The 16,894-nt window shown below is 41.6% G+C and overlaps 1 protein-coding gene across 1 annotated transcript in view; it reads right to left on the minus strand.

Moving 5' to 3' along the window:
- PREX1 (phosphatidylinositol-3,4,5-trisphosphate dependent Rac exchange factor 1) overlaps positions 1-16,894 on the minus strand; it is a gene marked incomplete at its 5' end in the record, with an annotated part of 97,382 nt that overhangs the window by 8,573 nt on the left and 71,915 nt on the right. Inside the window, 14 exons of the mRNA XM_083873166.1 lie at positions 733-774; positions 1,473-1,601; positions 3,258-3,348; positions 3,950-4,032; positions 4,429-4,517; positions 6,637-6,843; positions 7,599-7,857; positions 9,037-9,247; positions 9,802-9,963; positions 10,713-10,900; positions 12,096-12,264; positions 12,707-12,843; positions 14,341-14,426; positions 15,360-15,508. Of these exons, the coding sequence (XP_083729292.1) occupies positions 733-774; positions 1,473-1,601; positions 3,258-3,348; positions 3,950-4,032; positions 4,429-4,517; positions 6,637-6,843; positions 7,599-7,857; positions 9,037-9,247; positions 9,802-9,963; positions 10,713-10,900; positions 12,096-12,264; positions 12,707-12,843; positions 14,341-14,426; positions 15,360-15,508 (2,002 nt within the window). The remainder of the gene's footprint in view (positions 1-732; positions 775-1,472; positions 1,602-3,257; positions 3,349-3,949; positions 4,033-4,428; positions 4,518-6,636; positions 6,844-7,598; positions 7,858-9,036; positions 9,248-9,801; positions 9,964-10,712; positions 10,901-12,095; positions 12,265-12,706; positions 12,844-14,340; positions 14,427-15,359; positions 15,509-16,894) is intronic.

Raw genomic sequence — 16,894 nt, forward strand, 5'->3', positions numbered from 1 at the left:
ACACAATAGACTGACTAACACACTCCAGGCCCTGGGCCATATTCTCAGCTTAAGGGCAACCATCCTTTTCAGTGGATGTTCATGGAAATGCTGCAGGAGATGGGGCACACATAGAGAGACACTTTGGGGAACATTCTATATGCTATTAAAACCCAGCCTTTATGATCAGTTGACTGGCACACAGCTTGGTTTGGACTGACTCACAGACCAGCCCTGGCAGGAGCTGAGAGATAAGTTACAGCCATACAAATCTCTAATCTTCGTTCTATGAATCAAGTGTGGCACAGTGAAACACCAATTTCCAGTTATGTATTACATAATTTTCAAACAAAAGGACACCAAGTAAGTGCCACAGGTAAAAAAGACTGTGCCCAGGCTTCCTGTAAAGACCTGTCCCTTGCTCTGCAAGCACAGTGTTTGTTTGGTGTGTGGTAACAGGTTCCTGATGTCCCCAGCATATTGGGTTCCCCTTGCACATTTAAGGTGTTTGTCTGTTCTTGGCTGTAATTTCTGCTCTGTTTGGAACAATGACAGAATCCACGGGCTCAAAAAAGTTTTGCAATAGATCTCATTTTTGCTGCAGTTCTCACCACAGCAGGAAGGAATAAAGGGAAGGAGGGTTCTCTTCCATCTGGGAAGGAGGGTTGTACAAAGGAAAAAAATGAAGACAGAAAAACCCTGTCTTAGGGACTTCTTGGGTATGTTGTTTTGTAAAAAATGAAAACTCCTTACCTGTGCATTTTAACAAGGCCAAAAGCAGCTGATTCTTCCCATCTAAAAGAGTGAAGAAAAGAAATGCTGTAGTCAGCATAATACCAAGGTAGATGTGATTGCAGCTGGTTGACAGATTCCTCATTTCCCCCCAAACCCCTGGCACCTCCATGGCCATGTCTGTTTATTATGGTAGCCCTCACTTGCACAGACATGTTCATGACTGAAAAAAACTAAGTGTAAAGCAAAGAATTTTACTGGCTACATGTGCTCTGTTAACTACCATGAATTACTGGAAACAAACTGCATTTGCAGATGAAGCCCTAAAGAGGTGCTTTCTATCCAGTGCTTCACACTGATTTGTAAACATCAGTTTCATCTCCTGTTCCAGTTCAACAAGACTAAAGTGGTTTAGGATGTTGTAGTATCTGATTAGCATTCACTTCACAGTTTGGAATATGCCAAGCATTTCTCTCTTCTATTTTCTAAAAGAGTTTAAAAAGCACAGGGAGATATATCAGTCTGACATCAATCTGAGTGGGATGATGAAATAAAGCAAGGGGGGAAAAGTTCTTTGAAATTGCTGCAATTTTACCATAAAGCAACAAGAGTCTACAAACAATAATATGCTCTACCTGGTCCTCTCTAGAGCCTACAACAGCCTTATTACAAAATGAGTTAAAATTTTGAAGTCAACTGCTAGATTTGATTAAGATCTCTTCTCCCTGAGGCTAGTAACAAACATTTCCTTGTTTACAGACCTTCCACATGTTTCTGTATGATGTCAACAAGGTTCTTGATGCGCAGTGGAAGGTTCCATGGATCTTCCTGAATGCTGGCTTGAATATTATTCCGGCACCTAACTGTGGTTTCTTCCTTCTGTTTAAATTCTAGAAAATGTGGAGTGTGTTAGCCATTTAGGAAATGGCATGTAACTAAGAGTGGCTTAAGAGTCATAATGTGAATGCAGATGAAAGCAGAGATAGAGAACCAATAGCAGGAATTGGGAATTCAAAAGGTCCCTAAACAGAAACAATATAGAGGTCAAAAAACTATTCCCACAGTCTCGTTATCAGAAGTCTCCCTGCATTGCTTTCAGGATTGTGGGCCTGGTTGACATGCACAGTGCAGGGAGCTCTGCCCCATTCACTGGACAAAGAACCCCTGCCTCCTCTGCCTTTGATGACCTGCAGGCAGCTGTACCAGGCAGATCCAGAGAATAAGATCAACTTTTTGGCTGCAGCTGTCACATCCCCTAGTGATGGGAAGTTCTGAAATGCTCTGCTTTCTTTCACCTGATGAAAGCTACCTATTTAATTATAGAGTAAAAAATTTATTATCCATGACTTAGCTATGTAGTTAAGTCATACACCCCACTGTTGGTGATGAAGTGCATAAGCAGACAGAGAAACAAAAAAAATTATGCAAATAACTGGACAGGACCAGGAGAGCATTCCAGTGTCCATCCATCACAAAAAGGTGTCTATTAAACAGACACTGTGGTCCAGGATTCCAGCTGAGTGTAAACAGGGCTTGTCTGTTCCTCAGTGTGATCAGTTAGCTAAAAGACTCTCTCAGGGTAATTAATCTACTTTTAATAAATGAGATTCTGTTTAAGCAAAATAAAAGAAACATCTGTTATTTCTTCACTTGATTCCAACAGTGCATGGAAAGGCTAATACTCTACACAAATGTCAGTGTGTTCATAGAGATGAGTACATATAACAGAACTTCACAGGAGTTATTTCTGGAGTCAAGAAAAAAAAGCAGGAAAAGATCTCTAGTTCTGGAGTTCGCCACCATAACTAAAAACCAGAGCCTGTGAGAGGTTGGAGCTCTCACCTCCTACAGCACCTGAGGTACAGCAGGAGTAGTAGGGAATAGTTCAGTTTTCAAAAGGAAATGTGAAATATTCCTTCCTTGCAAAAGGAAATGCAGCAAATATTTAGAAAATAAAATTCTGTGTATTTCAGTCAGAAAATAAACCACATCCTGAGCCCCAAAACCATTAAGATCAAAGAGTCATCATGCTCCCTGAGGAAAATGAAAACATGGTATCATCTGTTTGCTCTCTATGGGAACCAGTTTTCAAAATGGGTGTTATGCGAGGATGAGTTTACTCGGGCAATCATCCATCTGAAGAAAAGCAAAGTCATTCAACAAATTGAGGCAGAACCTTTGGTGCCTTGGATCTCCAGTGCTCAGTCACTCATCAGCTTATCAGAGCACTCCTTCACCTTCAATGTGACTATCCCTACTTTGTACCTTTTCAAATATGTTCACATTAAAGTGGGGATTTGGAAACTTGTGAAAGAGCTGCAAGAACTGAACATCACGGAACATCAGAGGCTTCTGTGTGTTTCAGGAGGAATTCCCATGAAAATGACCTCTTAGAGATAGAAAATTTCAATGGTCAGACATGGTACTAATGCATGACTGGGTAGACGGCAGAGTTAAGGAACTCTGGCCATAGCACATCTGCTTTCATGTTAAGCTCTTACGTCTTGGAAATGACATTATTAAATACAGTCAGTCTATTTCTTTACCTTGCAAACTGTGGTCCATGGGAAAGTGCTTGGTTTCCTCAAAGGCCTTATTTATTCCTGGTCCTTTGAGAAGTGCATTGATTGCATCAACCTACAATTGGAACATTATTGATCAGTGTCAATTAGACTTGCAGAAGAAAATCTGAACAGAACTCTTGTGGTAAACTGCTGAAGCTCTCACACAGTTTTATTTTGGAATGACTGACACACAGCAGTCAGACTTTGTAGCCACAAACTGGCCTCAAGAGCCTCTCACATTAAATAACAGCATTTTGCACAACCATGATCTATGTGCTGGTGAGGTAAGACAACAGCAAACAACTCTCCAGGGTTACACATCATAAACACGTCTGCACACTAAACTTGTGAGAACCTCCTGCAATCTGCAAATGTAATCCTTTTACATCAAAAAAGTATTAGAAATTTGTCCTTTTTTTCCCTAAAAGCTTTTTTTCCCTTAGTCTCATGCCTTAGGTAGGGCAAGTCAGCCTTGCTTAAATCACAAGGCAACTTTAATAATGCAGACAAAAGTGATTAATCAAATTGTCGTACAATGTACTTGCTTACAGTGTACCCCAAAATCTTGATAGTATGCCTTCCTCAAACTATTATTTCATAACACAATTTAGTACTTCCAATTTCTTGATTGATAAAGAGAAAGCAATTCCGTGTAAGCATAATGCTTTACATACCTGGTTAAAAAGGTGTTCCAAACAGCCATGAAGTTTATCTTGCTTGTCTAAAGGTATCCTCATATCATTAGGAAGCTCATCTCCTAGTACAGGAGAAATTAAAAGCTTTTAGCTTACAAATATGATCTGTGATGAAGCATGGGCACACCTTCACACTGGTGTGAAGTAAGTAATGATTGCTGCTTTGTCTCCAATTCTTAGATCAAAATACTAATTATTTTCCTATAATGCAAGTATTCAATAGCTAAAGAAACTTATCCCTGCCTAATACCTCCCTCCCATGTTCCAAATTTACTGTGGTTTATTAGAAAAAAAGCAAACCTGTATCTTTCTGTTCTTGTGATTAGTTTTGAAGAGACCACTGGTGCAAATTCACTAATCAAGTGTTCTAAGCAGCCAGGGAGGTGTCGGTGCAGCAGAGGGGCTGGGCAGAGCAGGGTGCCCCTGGCTGTGCACACACTGGCTGTGCACACACTCACCTGAGCCCATCTCGTCGCTGCCCAGGTAGGAGCTGTTGCTGCGCACGCTGGTGTAGGACAGCACCGAGTCCCGGTTACTGTTACACTCACTGCAAAGGAGAGCACAGAGAGCACTGAGCAAGGGCTGCCCCACAGCCAGGCACCACACTGCTCCTCGGCCTTTGTCAGCTCGAGAATGAAATGGCACTAACTAAGGACAGGCAGAACAGCCATTAAGTGAGGACTCCTCCACAGGATGTCTTCTTCTGTTTGCAGTTAACACTGAATGCTTAATACATCACCCTGCTCAGTAAATAATGAAAACAGACATTTCTGCTAAACATTTGCTACCAATTCTCAGGTTATTAGAGCATCCAAATCCAGCATATAGGGAGGCTGCAGGAGCACAGATAGTGGAGGTGGGAGAGAAAATTTAGGGAATCTAAGCCACTGAAGAATCAGTCACTGCAGATCCTGTAATGAGGCAGAGAAGTCACAACAGTCAGCTCCACAAGAGTCTTGGCTTGTGCACACCTGGAACATTCTAAAGTAAATCTCTGCTCTTTAAAGTTCACTTTAACTGTTCTTACTAAAAGTAATCAAAAAGACTATGGATCTCAGGCTGTCCCCTTCCAGTGAAGTGACAATGACAGTGTCTTAAATGGCACAAGCCCAAAACAAAGCTTAAAAAGTTCTCCAGTGTCTCTGCCTCTGATGTAATGACCTCTGATCTCTGCCTCTTTTTCACTGATACAAGAGAAAAAATACCAGAGCAACTGAAAGAACCCTAAATGGTTCTTTGCTGTCCTTTCTTAAATCTAGTATTAAAAAAAATCTGGATTTTTTTCCTCAGGAAGATTAATTCTTATGGCAACTACTTGGCAGTCCAAACCCTTATAAATTACACCTACAAATGATCCCAGAAAAAGAAGTATGGCTATTGCAAACAAGGTATTTTCTTATCTGCTATTTGGCTGGGTTTGTAGCTAATCAATGCTCTTTTAAATCAAAACTCATAAAACCACATTCCCCCTCAAGTAACTATTATCTGTAATATATGCTTAATTCTCTGTCTAATAAAGAGAACACAGAATAATGTTTCTCAAATTTACATGTGGAATTCTGGAACAAGTGACAAACCCAGAGAAACTGTTTGTGCTGCCACTTTGTAGCCCAGAATAAATTAGCCTCAATTACAGAAATTTAAACTACAGGGATACCCTATTAACAGTGAAAAAATACAGCACGTTTCACTCAGAAAGCTCCAAGATTAGAGTCTCACACAACAGAGATGCTCCAGATCTTAGCACTGCAAGTACTTGTTTTATTTCTTTATTGACTTTGTCCTTGCTGTCCCTTTCAGGCGATCAGTATTCAACTGACAAGAGCCCAAGCACCCAATGTTACTGGCCCTGTCCTGAGCAAGGGACGGGACAGTGCAGGCTCCAGAGAGCCCTCCCTACACAAACTGTTCTCCTCCTGCCATTCTGCAGTCCTGCACGGGTGGCACCTTTTGCTCCTGGAACAAGTGCCCAACAACAGCAATTAAAGCGTCAGGACTGCAGCGGGGTCATTACAGACACAGATCATTCCTTCAGGTCCCTGGAATCCTCCCAGCTCTATGGTCCTCCTAGAAATGTAAAGATGGCCTTTAATGGTGTTAAACTGCAGTGATCGGACGTGGCCACAACTTGTTATCCCACCTATTCTGAAGCTGAGTTTCCAAATGTTTCCCCCCAAAATACAGAGAATTGGGAGTGAGATTTCCTTCAGTAGCAAATATTCCTGGAGAACCAGCAGTCAGTCGTGTCCCAAAAAGATTTTGAGACACCTGAATAAACATTTCCCTTTGTGGTTTCAAAGGCCCATTAAAAATAAAAAACTCAATGTTTATTTCTGTTTCTCAGGAAAATTGGCTGCAGAACCAGATGTTAATACTGGCTATTATAAGACCAAGCAGTCTGAGAATTCTGCAGTCTGGACTTCTGTAGTTTCTGGCTACAGGATACAGAAAGTCACACTAGACCTATTTATTTAATTTTATTCAGTTTTCTAAAAGCTTTAGTATTTTGACATTATTTTGGGGGAAGTATTTTTGCTGTGAATGTCTTCAGGGTAATAAATGTAATGAACACTTAAGTGAAGTGAATACTCTGCTAAGTGAATACTAGATAGTTGACTGGAAAACAACCTGTATTGGTAAGGTAGAAGCAGAATCTTCTGACTGACCTGTAGGAATCCCTGAAACTCATTGTGTCGTGTCCAGAGTCTTCCTGGTCCTCCTCAGAAACTTTGAAACAGACCTTCTTGATTCCACCGTGCTCAGCTTTGTCAGGATCACTCTCTTCTGTTCCCAGTGAAGGTGAGGGTGTCTCTTCAGTAGATGGTGGCTCACAGGCACCAGCTTCTGTAGGTTCTGTTATGGTGGACAGGAGTCTGCAGAAGGACAACACAGAGCTCTCAGTCCCACAAATGAACTGCCATGACTAAGGCTAAATGCAGCTATGTGAAATCAGAGCTAACTTTGTGAGCACTTTACATAGACCACTACCCAACATCTGATCTGAACATGCTCAGTTTGAGGCCATTCCCCCTTGTCCTGCCACTCCAGGCCCTTTCTACATTTTTCTTGCAGGCTCCCATCAGGTACTGGATGGCCACAAGTAGGTCACCCCAAAGCCTCTTCTCCAGCTTAACAATCCCAATTCTCTCAGCCTTTTCTCACAGCAGAGCTGCTCTGTCCCTCAGATCATCTCTGTGGCCTCCCCTGGACTCTCCCCCACATCCTTCCTGGGCTGGGCCCCCCTGAGCTGGAGGCAGCTCTGCAGGTAGGGCCTCACCTGAGCAGGGCAGAGGGGCAGATTCCCCTCGGCTTCACCTGCTGCCTTATGGCAGACAAACTCTCAAGGGCTCTTGACAACAAATACAGGCTTATTTTGGAATATATAGTAAGCAAAACAGTGGCTGTCAAATTCAGGTAGACTTAGAAGTAAAGGACAATAATGCAATCACTGGTGGATGTGCCCAGGAGTCGATCTGACACAACCAGTAAGGGCCCATCACACAAGGGCAGGAGTGAGGGGGGAGTAGAGGCTGACAGCTGGGGCCAACAGCACAATGTGTTTTTGGAGGTTATTGCCTCAGTGTTATAAGAATTTCTTTCTCCAGTGCATACAGGATTTTGTACTCACTTATTTATCTGAACGACATACTGCTTCATTTCCTTCACTGCAATGTCAAGTTTGTTAAAAAGGTGCAAATAGGAGTCCTGCATCTCCCAGTCTTCCTGTTTCAGCAGAAAACTGAGTCCCCTTTCTTCCCAAATTGTTCCTCCATTCTGCTGGCCAAAGCTACCATCAGGATCTCCATGTTCTGGGGCTGGACATCTCCAGGATGGTGCAGCCATAGTGGTGATGCAGTGCTGAGTGTATGAGACGGGATTTAAGGTACCTGCTAAACATTAAAGGATCTAGTTAGTATGGCTCTCCTGCTTTCCCTACTCCATCCCAGTGATCATCATTTAGGATAAGTGGAGTTTTAACAGGAAAAACTAAAATTTCACAAAACTGTTTTATATAATTATATTCTATGACAAAATCATTCTGAAAAAAAAACCCAAAGAAGTTGGGCTTTCTCTCTGGCATGCCAACTAGATATTTTGAATTTACTGCAGTTCAGAAACTGGCTAAATTATGGAAGTAAATGCCTATGTCCACATGTATACTTGTACAGACAACATAGAAGCTCTCTAAAAGCATTTGTTGAGAAGTTAATGAATTTGGGTTCTCAGGAGTCAGTCTATTGTTCCAGCTCTCTAGACATTTACACTTACACACACACATACATATAAAGGAATAAGATTCTGTCCTTGCAATAGATAAATTAATTCTTTTTCATTTAGAATTGCTGACAATTTTGGTGCAGTACTTTACTAATTACCTTAGCTCACATTAAAAATATGTCTGCCCAAGCAAGCAGGCTCCTCTATAGACCTCAGTTTTAATAGCCAATGCCATTGTTTGGAAGGTGGGTTAGTCTACACTTCCCTCTTCCAAACATTCCTGCTCTCTGACCTTCACAAGGCAAGGAATCAGAATCATCTTAAGTGAGATCAAGATAAAGAAATGTTGGAACTCAAACAACCAGATTGTACAAGAAATGCTGCACAGCAGCAATTTATCACAAAATAGATCCCTTGACAGAGTAGAGACTTTCAACTCCAGTGCATGGAATTTATTTTATAATGAGAGTCGAAAGCAGCACTGCAATGTGATTGACCTCAGTTTTCCCTCTGAATGAAGCAGTAGCATTGCCATCAGTCCCTGACCACTTTTAGTCAGCAAGTCACCTCTACTAAGGGCAACAGCACGGTGGCCACATAACTACCATGAGATCATGGCCAAACAGTTTAGCTACCAAAAACATGGCACCTGAAGCCCCTCTATGCTTAAAGCCATTACTTTTTCACAACACAAGAAGGCTGCCATTTCACTATAAAATTTTAAGGAGAAAGAAAGGGTACTGGTAAGACTATGTTTCCTTGGAACTTATATTTGACTTTGCTGAGCAGTGGAAAACCACAACTTTTTATACAGATAAAATCAGTGCAACTTGAAAGTTGATTCTCACCTTGCTCTGGATCAAGACCAATGATAGAAGGTTTCCGTCCAATGCGGATGCTGAACGATCTCCCTGCTGAGGTAGTGCTTTTGGGGTATGAAACCTCCATGAGGTTAATATGGCAGTTGGTGGGGCAGAAATCCATGCTGTTCAGGGAATGTGGTTCCATAACAGCTTGTTTGAAGGCTGGGCTCACCTTTGTTTTCAATTCATCTGCAAACTGGGAGAAATAAAGTAGGTGTGTGCTACTGCACTTTGAAAAAATATTTGATGCAATACAGACAATTCTCTTCCTGCCTCCTATTCCAGAAATCCAGGAATTCAAATTTCTGCTGCAGCTGGAATAACACACTAAAAAACCACTCATAAAACAACAAAGGAAAGCAATTAGCCATACCTCTCACCACTCTCTTCAGCTCAGGTAACTGCACAGAAAAAGCACACACACTTTGTTTACACCATGATACACTGTCCTTACATTCATGTTAAATAAGACATGCATCAATCTGTTCTCATATTTATTCATTAATATAGTGGAAATGAATCTGCAATAATATGTTTTAACCCACGGCTCTGACAAGCAGAAAGGAGTGATTTACAGACAGGGTATTTTTCACTCAAAGCTTGCAATTTCAGTAACTCGCAGAGGTGTTCACATGCCTCAGGGACACCCACCTCAGAAATAATTTGGATTCATTAATAAAGAATACTAAGACCCATTAAATACAATGAAGTATTGTCTCAAGACTTCACCAATAACTAGTAGTGTTGTACCTCTTGGTAGCTCGTGAGCCTCCTGCTAATGCTTTCCAGCTTAGTGTCACAGATTTGCCGGAACTCATACTGGGGCATGGTGGCCACAGCACTGCTTAGGGATATGAGTCTTTCACAGTTCCTTACGAAATTGCTGTCCTCTGCAGCAAAGGCCCCTAAAATCTGAACAAAAAGACACAATGTCAAAGATATAAGTCTTGACAGGGAGGGGAAAATGCAGTTTTCTTCCAGTCAGTGAGTGGCAAAGCCCCTTGGGTGAATAAAGGTGCCTCCAGAACAAGGTGCCTTTATTATTGCCTGAGAACCACTAATGTTTCTAATCCTCGGAGTCATATAACATTCCTTAAAAATGTTTAGAATCACAGAAGTGAATCAAAATATCCACTGTCCAAGTTACCTGCTCTAGCATGGTGTCATGGGACATGACAATAACATTACTGGGATGTGACAAATGTTCACTATTAGCTCATTTTTGTCAGAGATGACCAAGCCACTCAGCATTCTCTGGTGCTTTTCAATAGCAGCAGTTCTACTCAACTCCTGCAGCAACCCATCCAGCCTTTCAGGTAGGAAAAAGCTGCTTGATATTCTTGCAAGGTAAAGCAAATTCCTGCCTGAAAAGATTAATCTTAAATATCAGCAGAGCATATGATACCAGGCAGATAAAAGCAAGAATTCCACAGCTGAGGGCTCCCCTACATCTGCCTCAACAGCTGAAGTCCTGGAAGCACTTGCTGATTCACTCACACCAAACAAGCTATTGTAACTCAGTGCATTCTAATTAACAAATCTCTAAGCTGGGCTGAGAAGACCAATGTCAATCTAAACTGAAGAGCCAAGCCCACAGCAGCCAATAATAAGCTATATTATTGTGTTTAGGAGCAAAACTGACTATGGATGGTTCTCGGTACCTTTGCAGTGAGATTGAAGCAACCTTTTGGTTCCACAATTTTCTCCAGGACAAAGGATTTGATTCCTGCACTGCTAACATACTCATACACCACCCCGTGCTCCAGGTGGGTGTTATCCACAGTCAGGCTGATCAGAGGAGTTTCTTCACCAATGACCAGTGGAGACAGAACAGTCTGTGGTGTCTGCGCTGGAAGCAAAGTAAGTCATTAGAGGTGTTGGGCAGCACATGTGAACACAGACCTGCCAGGGAAGAGAAACCTGCTGAGAAGAAGTATTGAATGCAGAGACACAACCTTTGGCTCAAGGAGTCTTGAACGATGTGCTGCTGGAGACTGAGAGAATATTCTTAGGAAGACAATTGCTGTTGGCCATTAATGGAGACAGTGACAGAGTTTCAGATAATACACATGCTCCAATCCCCATTCTGATGTTCTTCCATGTATGTGTGCATACATCCATGCTCAGGACACTGCTTCTAGTTCTGTTCACTGACCCTAGCAGGAGCCTCCCTTATGGGAAGGGATGTTAATCTCTGGGTCCTGTTGTCTGCAATAACCCTCTGGAAGACTGAGATGTGAGGGCAGGGATGTGGTGAGGAGATAACATTTTTTACACAAAGCAATTCTGTTGTCACTAGAGACCAGATTCAAGTTCTGGTCAGACTGAGATTTGCCAGGGAGTTGCCCATACACTTCTCCCAGGTCCCTGATCCAGCTGCTCCACTGTGGATCTCCACTGTGTGACCCTGAGGTCACAGCACCACCAGACCTTACAGGGGACCTGCACACGGGTGCATCTGTTCCTGGAGAAGTTGCCAACGGCATTCAGAGTCTGTGCTCAGTCGTCTGGATTAAATTTTGCCTTAGTGGTCTCCCTTAACATCTATTTTTCTGAATAAGCCCTCAACATGAAAATAGAACTGTTTTTTGAGCTATGCTTTCAAAAGTTGGAAGAAATACACCCACACCTTTTCCTGACACAGTGGTTACATGCCTTGAAAGCTTGCTCCAGATCAAACTAATTTAACATCCTAATCTTTATTCAAAAATAACAAAAAATACAGATTATTCTAGGTGGAGTTATTTGCAGACCTTCCCTCTCCATTAGCTACTGCCCATAAATGCATGGTTTGCAGGGGCTACCAAGGAATTCTAATAATGCTGAGTCACAGGTGCATGATTTCTATGTGCATCTCAATCCTTTGTTCCCCTGAATAAACTGCAGCAAAGAAATACTTTCTCTGGCAGACCTCATTCAATTACAGAGCTTTCCTAAGACAAGAGATACTCTACAATAATAATTATACTTTATATTTCTACTGTGGTTTTCCTTCTGAAAGCCTCTCAAGTCCCTAGGTTTTCCTCCTCCATGAGAATCCTTACCTAATTCTTGGCTGCTTTGAAGAGGTTCCAATTCTGCATGTCCTTCTAGAGCAGAGTTGTCTTTGTTGGAGTCTGGGGGGCTGCCATTCAAACACGCAGGGGATGCTGCTTGCTGAACTCTGTCCTTTTCAGCATCTTCATGTGTTCTGTACACCCACTGGTACAACCCCTTTCAAGAGATAAAAAGGCTTCAGCCAGGACCTCAAAATGCCCAGTCTCCAAATATTTGGACTACAAAGGTGAATCTAGCCATCAGTCCTGTATCTTTGAAGTAGGCTGAAATTTCAACATTCCCCCAGCTTTTCTCTGAACTTCAGAGAACATAAAATTTAGATCAATAGCTGGGTAAACTTCTGTGGTTAGTAATAGTTAATAATTTTCAGTACTGTATGAATGAAATGGCTTTCATATTATCTATAGGTGTTTTGCAACTATGGGCAAAATGAATCAGGTCCCCTCAGTGATAGCAGGGCCCTGGCAGAGAAGGAAATGAGTCAAAACAAACACGGACATGTTCTTTTCCTGAATATTTAGTAAGCACAAAAACACAGGAAAAGAGGAGAGCAGAAGAAAGGTGGGAATTAACTTCCTTTGAGGTTGTGCATTCATACCAGTGCTTCCTGCTGCCTGGACCTATAGGCTGTGAAGTGCTCCAGAACTTCCTTGTAATTTCCATGAGCTGCATTATTCCCATTAACTTTCAAAATACACTGCCCTGGATGAAGGCCTACGGCTGCAGCCTCAGACCCTGAAAAAAAACAGGAGAGAAGTTAGACAGAAATGCCATCTGCCTGTGGATGAGAACACTGGAAAGTTTGCAAAAGCTTTCTGGTTAGAAAAAGTAAGAGGAGATGGATCAGTCCTGTCATGCCTTTGCTTCTATTCAGAGAGCTTTGTTGTGTAAGGATAACATGATGTGTCTATCCATCATGTTCTCAGTGTTGCTGGGAAAAACAGCAGTCTCCTAGATCTAAATGCATTCAGGCTAGAAATCGACATTTCTGTGGGAAATCGTTTGGGATTCTTATGTGGTTCTCTTTTAGCCTTATGGTTACATTAGCTGCAGTAAGTCTTGCTTAAGTACACACTGTTATATTTGTTCCAGCCTCTTGCACCTGGAAGTCAGAACACTTCCATGTTACACAACTTGCCACAGAAAAAGACTGTGATGTCAAATGTAATTTGTCTTTTCCTGAAAATCCTGAAAAAGGACAATCTTCCTGCTGCAACTTTCAGCTTGCACTCCAAACTGTGAAGAAATAGTTCTAGGTGCTGCTATAAAAGGGTGTAATAAATGTGTGTCCCTGGAAACACCAGCTGTGGGTGCTGCCTAAGCTAACTGCACTCAGCTGGAGACACACATGTATTCTGAAGGAAGGAAGTGGTATAAGTCTTAAAGGTCGTAATTTCTGCATCTGCTTAACATAAAGGTCAAAGCTGGGCTTTGCCTGTAACTCAGTTAATGTGTCAGGTACAGAAGTAGTAAATACCTCTGTCAAATTGTGTTTTCTCCTTTTAAAAAGATCAAGGAGAGCAGTTTGCCTCTGTCTTATACTGGTAATTTGTAGCAATATATGCCTGTGTAAAGGGAGAAGTAGTCTCCAAGTCTTATGTAGATGTCCAGATCGTGCTATGACCTGTCTGCCAACCTGCTGATCCTACAGCACCTTCAGAACCCAGTGACCCCAGCTGGATGACTACAGGCAAAAATACCGAGGAAACAACAGACAGCATTACCCCTCAACTTCTTCTCTACCACCTCAGTTATAGGTTTTTTTTTCCTCTGTGGCTGTTAAGCTTTACCTTAGTGGTGTCAGAAGAAACAAGGGCAGGGTCGCTAAGGGAGTCCATTTCTAGCTGGCAAAAGCTGAAGTGATAAAGAGTCCATTGTACTGTTTCTTCCACTGTGGAATTAAATTATTCCTTGTATTGTGTTCATGGGATTAGAGACCCAAGACTCAGTTCATAAAAATGATACTGCTTGTCTTAGAATCAATTTAGATGATAAGCAGCTTGAGGCAGGAGATCTCACACTGTTCTATGGTTATGTGACTGTGATTCTTGTCTATCACAGGTTCTTGTCACTGTGGTCACTAAATTTGTCAGAACTTGTATAGAACAAGCTGGACAATGAAACCTGGATCTGTCTTTATTGAAATATTTATACACATACCCACACTTTATATACACATCTGTCTATTCAGCCAAACTCCCAACTCAGCTGTACCACAGAGTTTCTACTCACCTCTTCCTACTGCGTGAACATACGGCGGTGCTGCTCCCCGGATCTGAAAGCAAAGTGCTTCAGGACAATCTGGGACCTTAATAATCCTGCAGATAAATCAAGGGGAAGAGAAAACATGGTTTCAAATTAGGCAGTTCTGGGCAGTTCTTAACAGCATCTTTCCTTGGAACTCACAACTGGGTTTGGATGAAAGAAAGATCCACAGTGTTAACAAATAAATAATAAATAAACAGACCTGAAGAAATACACTCCATTTTCAATCTCCAAGGCAGATGGGAGATTCTATTTGTTAATTAAAATTTGGGACTTCTTAGTTTATTACATCTTTAAGTGAACAAAACTTGACAGAAACTTTCTAAGGCATTTATATTCACTTCCATTTCTATGCAAACTTCAGTGCAGCTATGCTGACCTATACCAGCAGAGGATTTTTTCCCACCAAAAGATTTAAAAAAACCAAAACAAACTGAACAAGAAATTCTGGACTAGAATTCAGCAACAAATGTTCACTGAGATGTTCAGCTCTATGGCACATTACATCCCAAACATTCAATTCTGGGATTACAGAATCTAACAATACACAAGACACTAAAAGGACCAACTCTCATTATAAGAAAAAATAACAGACTGAAAAACTGTAAGGGCTGATATTGTTAGACTCATCCAAAAATAAGCCAAGCTTTAATGGGTGGAAATAGCTTTCCCCATGCCCATAATAGTGTGAGAAGCTTCACACCTGGAAAGAATGACAATCCTTGTGATTCAGTTTTGTTTGTGCACAAGGAAACCAAAAGTTATCTCCTGTATAAAGAGAACACATGCCAACCTCTCCTAACAGCCCAAGGGTCGTCACTGAAAACAAGCCATGACTCTTGTACCTCTCATTTCTGTCATACTTTCCTATTGAGTGGCCTCTGCACAGCAAAGTGTTTACACAGGTTTCATTACAACTGTAGAACTACTACTTAGTAACTGACATTTCTCAATAATCTTCTCTCTCTGCCCATCTTGGCACTTACTCTTTTGATTTGGTGGCTACCAGAAGCCTAAGAGGCCTTCGTGAGCAGAAGGACTGGGATAAGATGGTTTCCACTTCAGCAAACGGGCGGAGGAAGACCAAATCCTCATTGATGGAATAGATTTTTCTTCCTGCTTGCAGGCCAGCCATCTGCAAAGGGAACAAACACCACAGAGCACTTCGGACCACTGCAACTTGCAGCAACTCTGAAAGCTCAGACTTCAAGATTGAACTGTTGCCTACTTATGGACATTTCTAGGATTATTTTCACATGGAATACACGATAAGTAGTGTTGGTTCATCAAGTCATTTGTCACTCCCCCTTAAAAGTTTTCTGCATTTACAGAAAACAAAGAGATTTCACCAGTATCCTTGGAAATACGTCACTCTATAGATGAATCTTAGTTTGCAATGTATACATCTTAGTACTTCTCTGCTACAAATTTTAAAGGGACTATTAAAAAAGGAGACTATAAAAAACAAGGGGTGGGGGGACACAACTGAAAACTGTGGGCCCATAACAGCCTGGCTGTGACACCCAGGAGACACAGGAGTGTCACTTCCCACGGCTTGGGCACAGGAGCTGGGGAGTTTTCAGTCATCATCCTTGCAAAACCAACCTATACCCAGCCACGTCAGTAAATGTAACCAGGTTTTAAAGTGGTGATAAAAACTGTCTCTGCTTTAAGTGAAGTACTAGATCTTCATTAGCCTAAAAAGCTGTAAAATTTTGATTTTAATCCCTAGGTTTTCCACCTAGCTTTAGTTATTTGGCAATGGTCAGATCCAATGACAAGAGATCCCCCACTCTGCCCACTGGAAAATAGCCTCAAAAATACCCCTCGATGATCTCTACCAGGTAAAATGTAACATAAGAACATTTGGACCGGTTGGGTTTCCTTCTAAATGTGGCAAACCCTTTTCTATTCTGCCTGGAATCCACTGACAAGTTTCTTGACTGAAAAAGGAGGTCCACACAGCACTACTCTCACACACACTCTGGCTCAGGGAGATGCAGATTTCATTCTTGCTGGACCAGTGTTATTAGATCAAGTTCAAAAGATGAGCTGATGGTCAAAGATGATCTTGAAAGACCAAGAAAAAGATTCTTTAGAAAATGGTGTGCTGCTGCTGTCCTCAAAGACAACAGATTTGCAGGCTATTCCCCAAGCCTCCAGCCAAAAAAAGAGCAGAGGATTATCTGGCAGGCAATGGTTCACAGCACAGGTTTAGGATTAAGAACACTTTTGGCCAACTTATGTTGATTTTGAACACTAGATAAAGCATAGGATTGGTTTCTTGGATGACCATAAACCAAATGAGAATCAGGAATACTGAAGTAATTTCATTCTAACACTAAACTTCAGTTCAAAATTCCTTTCTATGTGACATTCTCAACCTGCTAAAACCAGTCTGTCCGCTCCAGCTATTTCCAATAAGCAAGTTATCCCAGAGTTATCTGTAGTCCAAAGGAATAACCTACAAATTTTAACGTGGACATTCAAACATTCTGTAAAAGTCCTGTTGCCCAGGACT

Source organism: Zosterops lateralis (assembly GCF_965231275.1).
Source record: "Zosterops lateralis genome assembly, chromosome: 16".
Lineage (NCBI taxonomy): Eukaryota > Metazoa > Chordata > Aves > Passeriformes > Zosteropidae > Zosterops > Zosterops lateralis.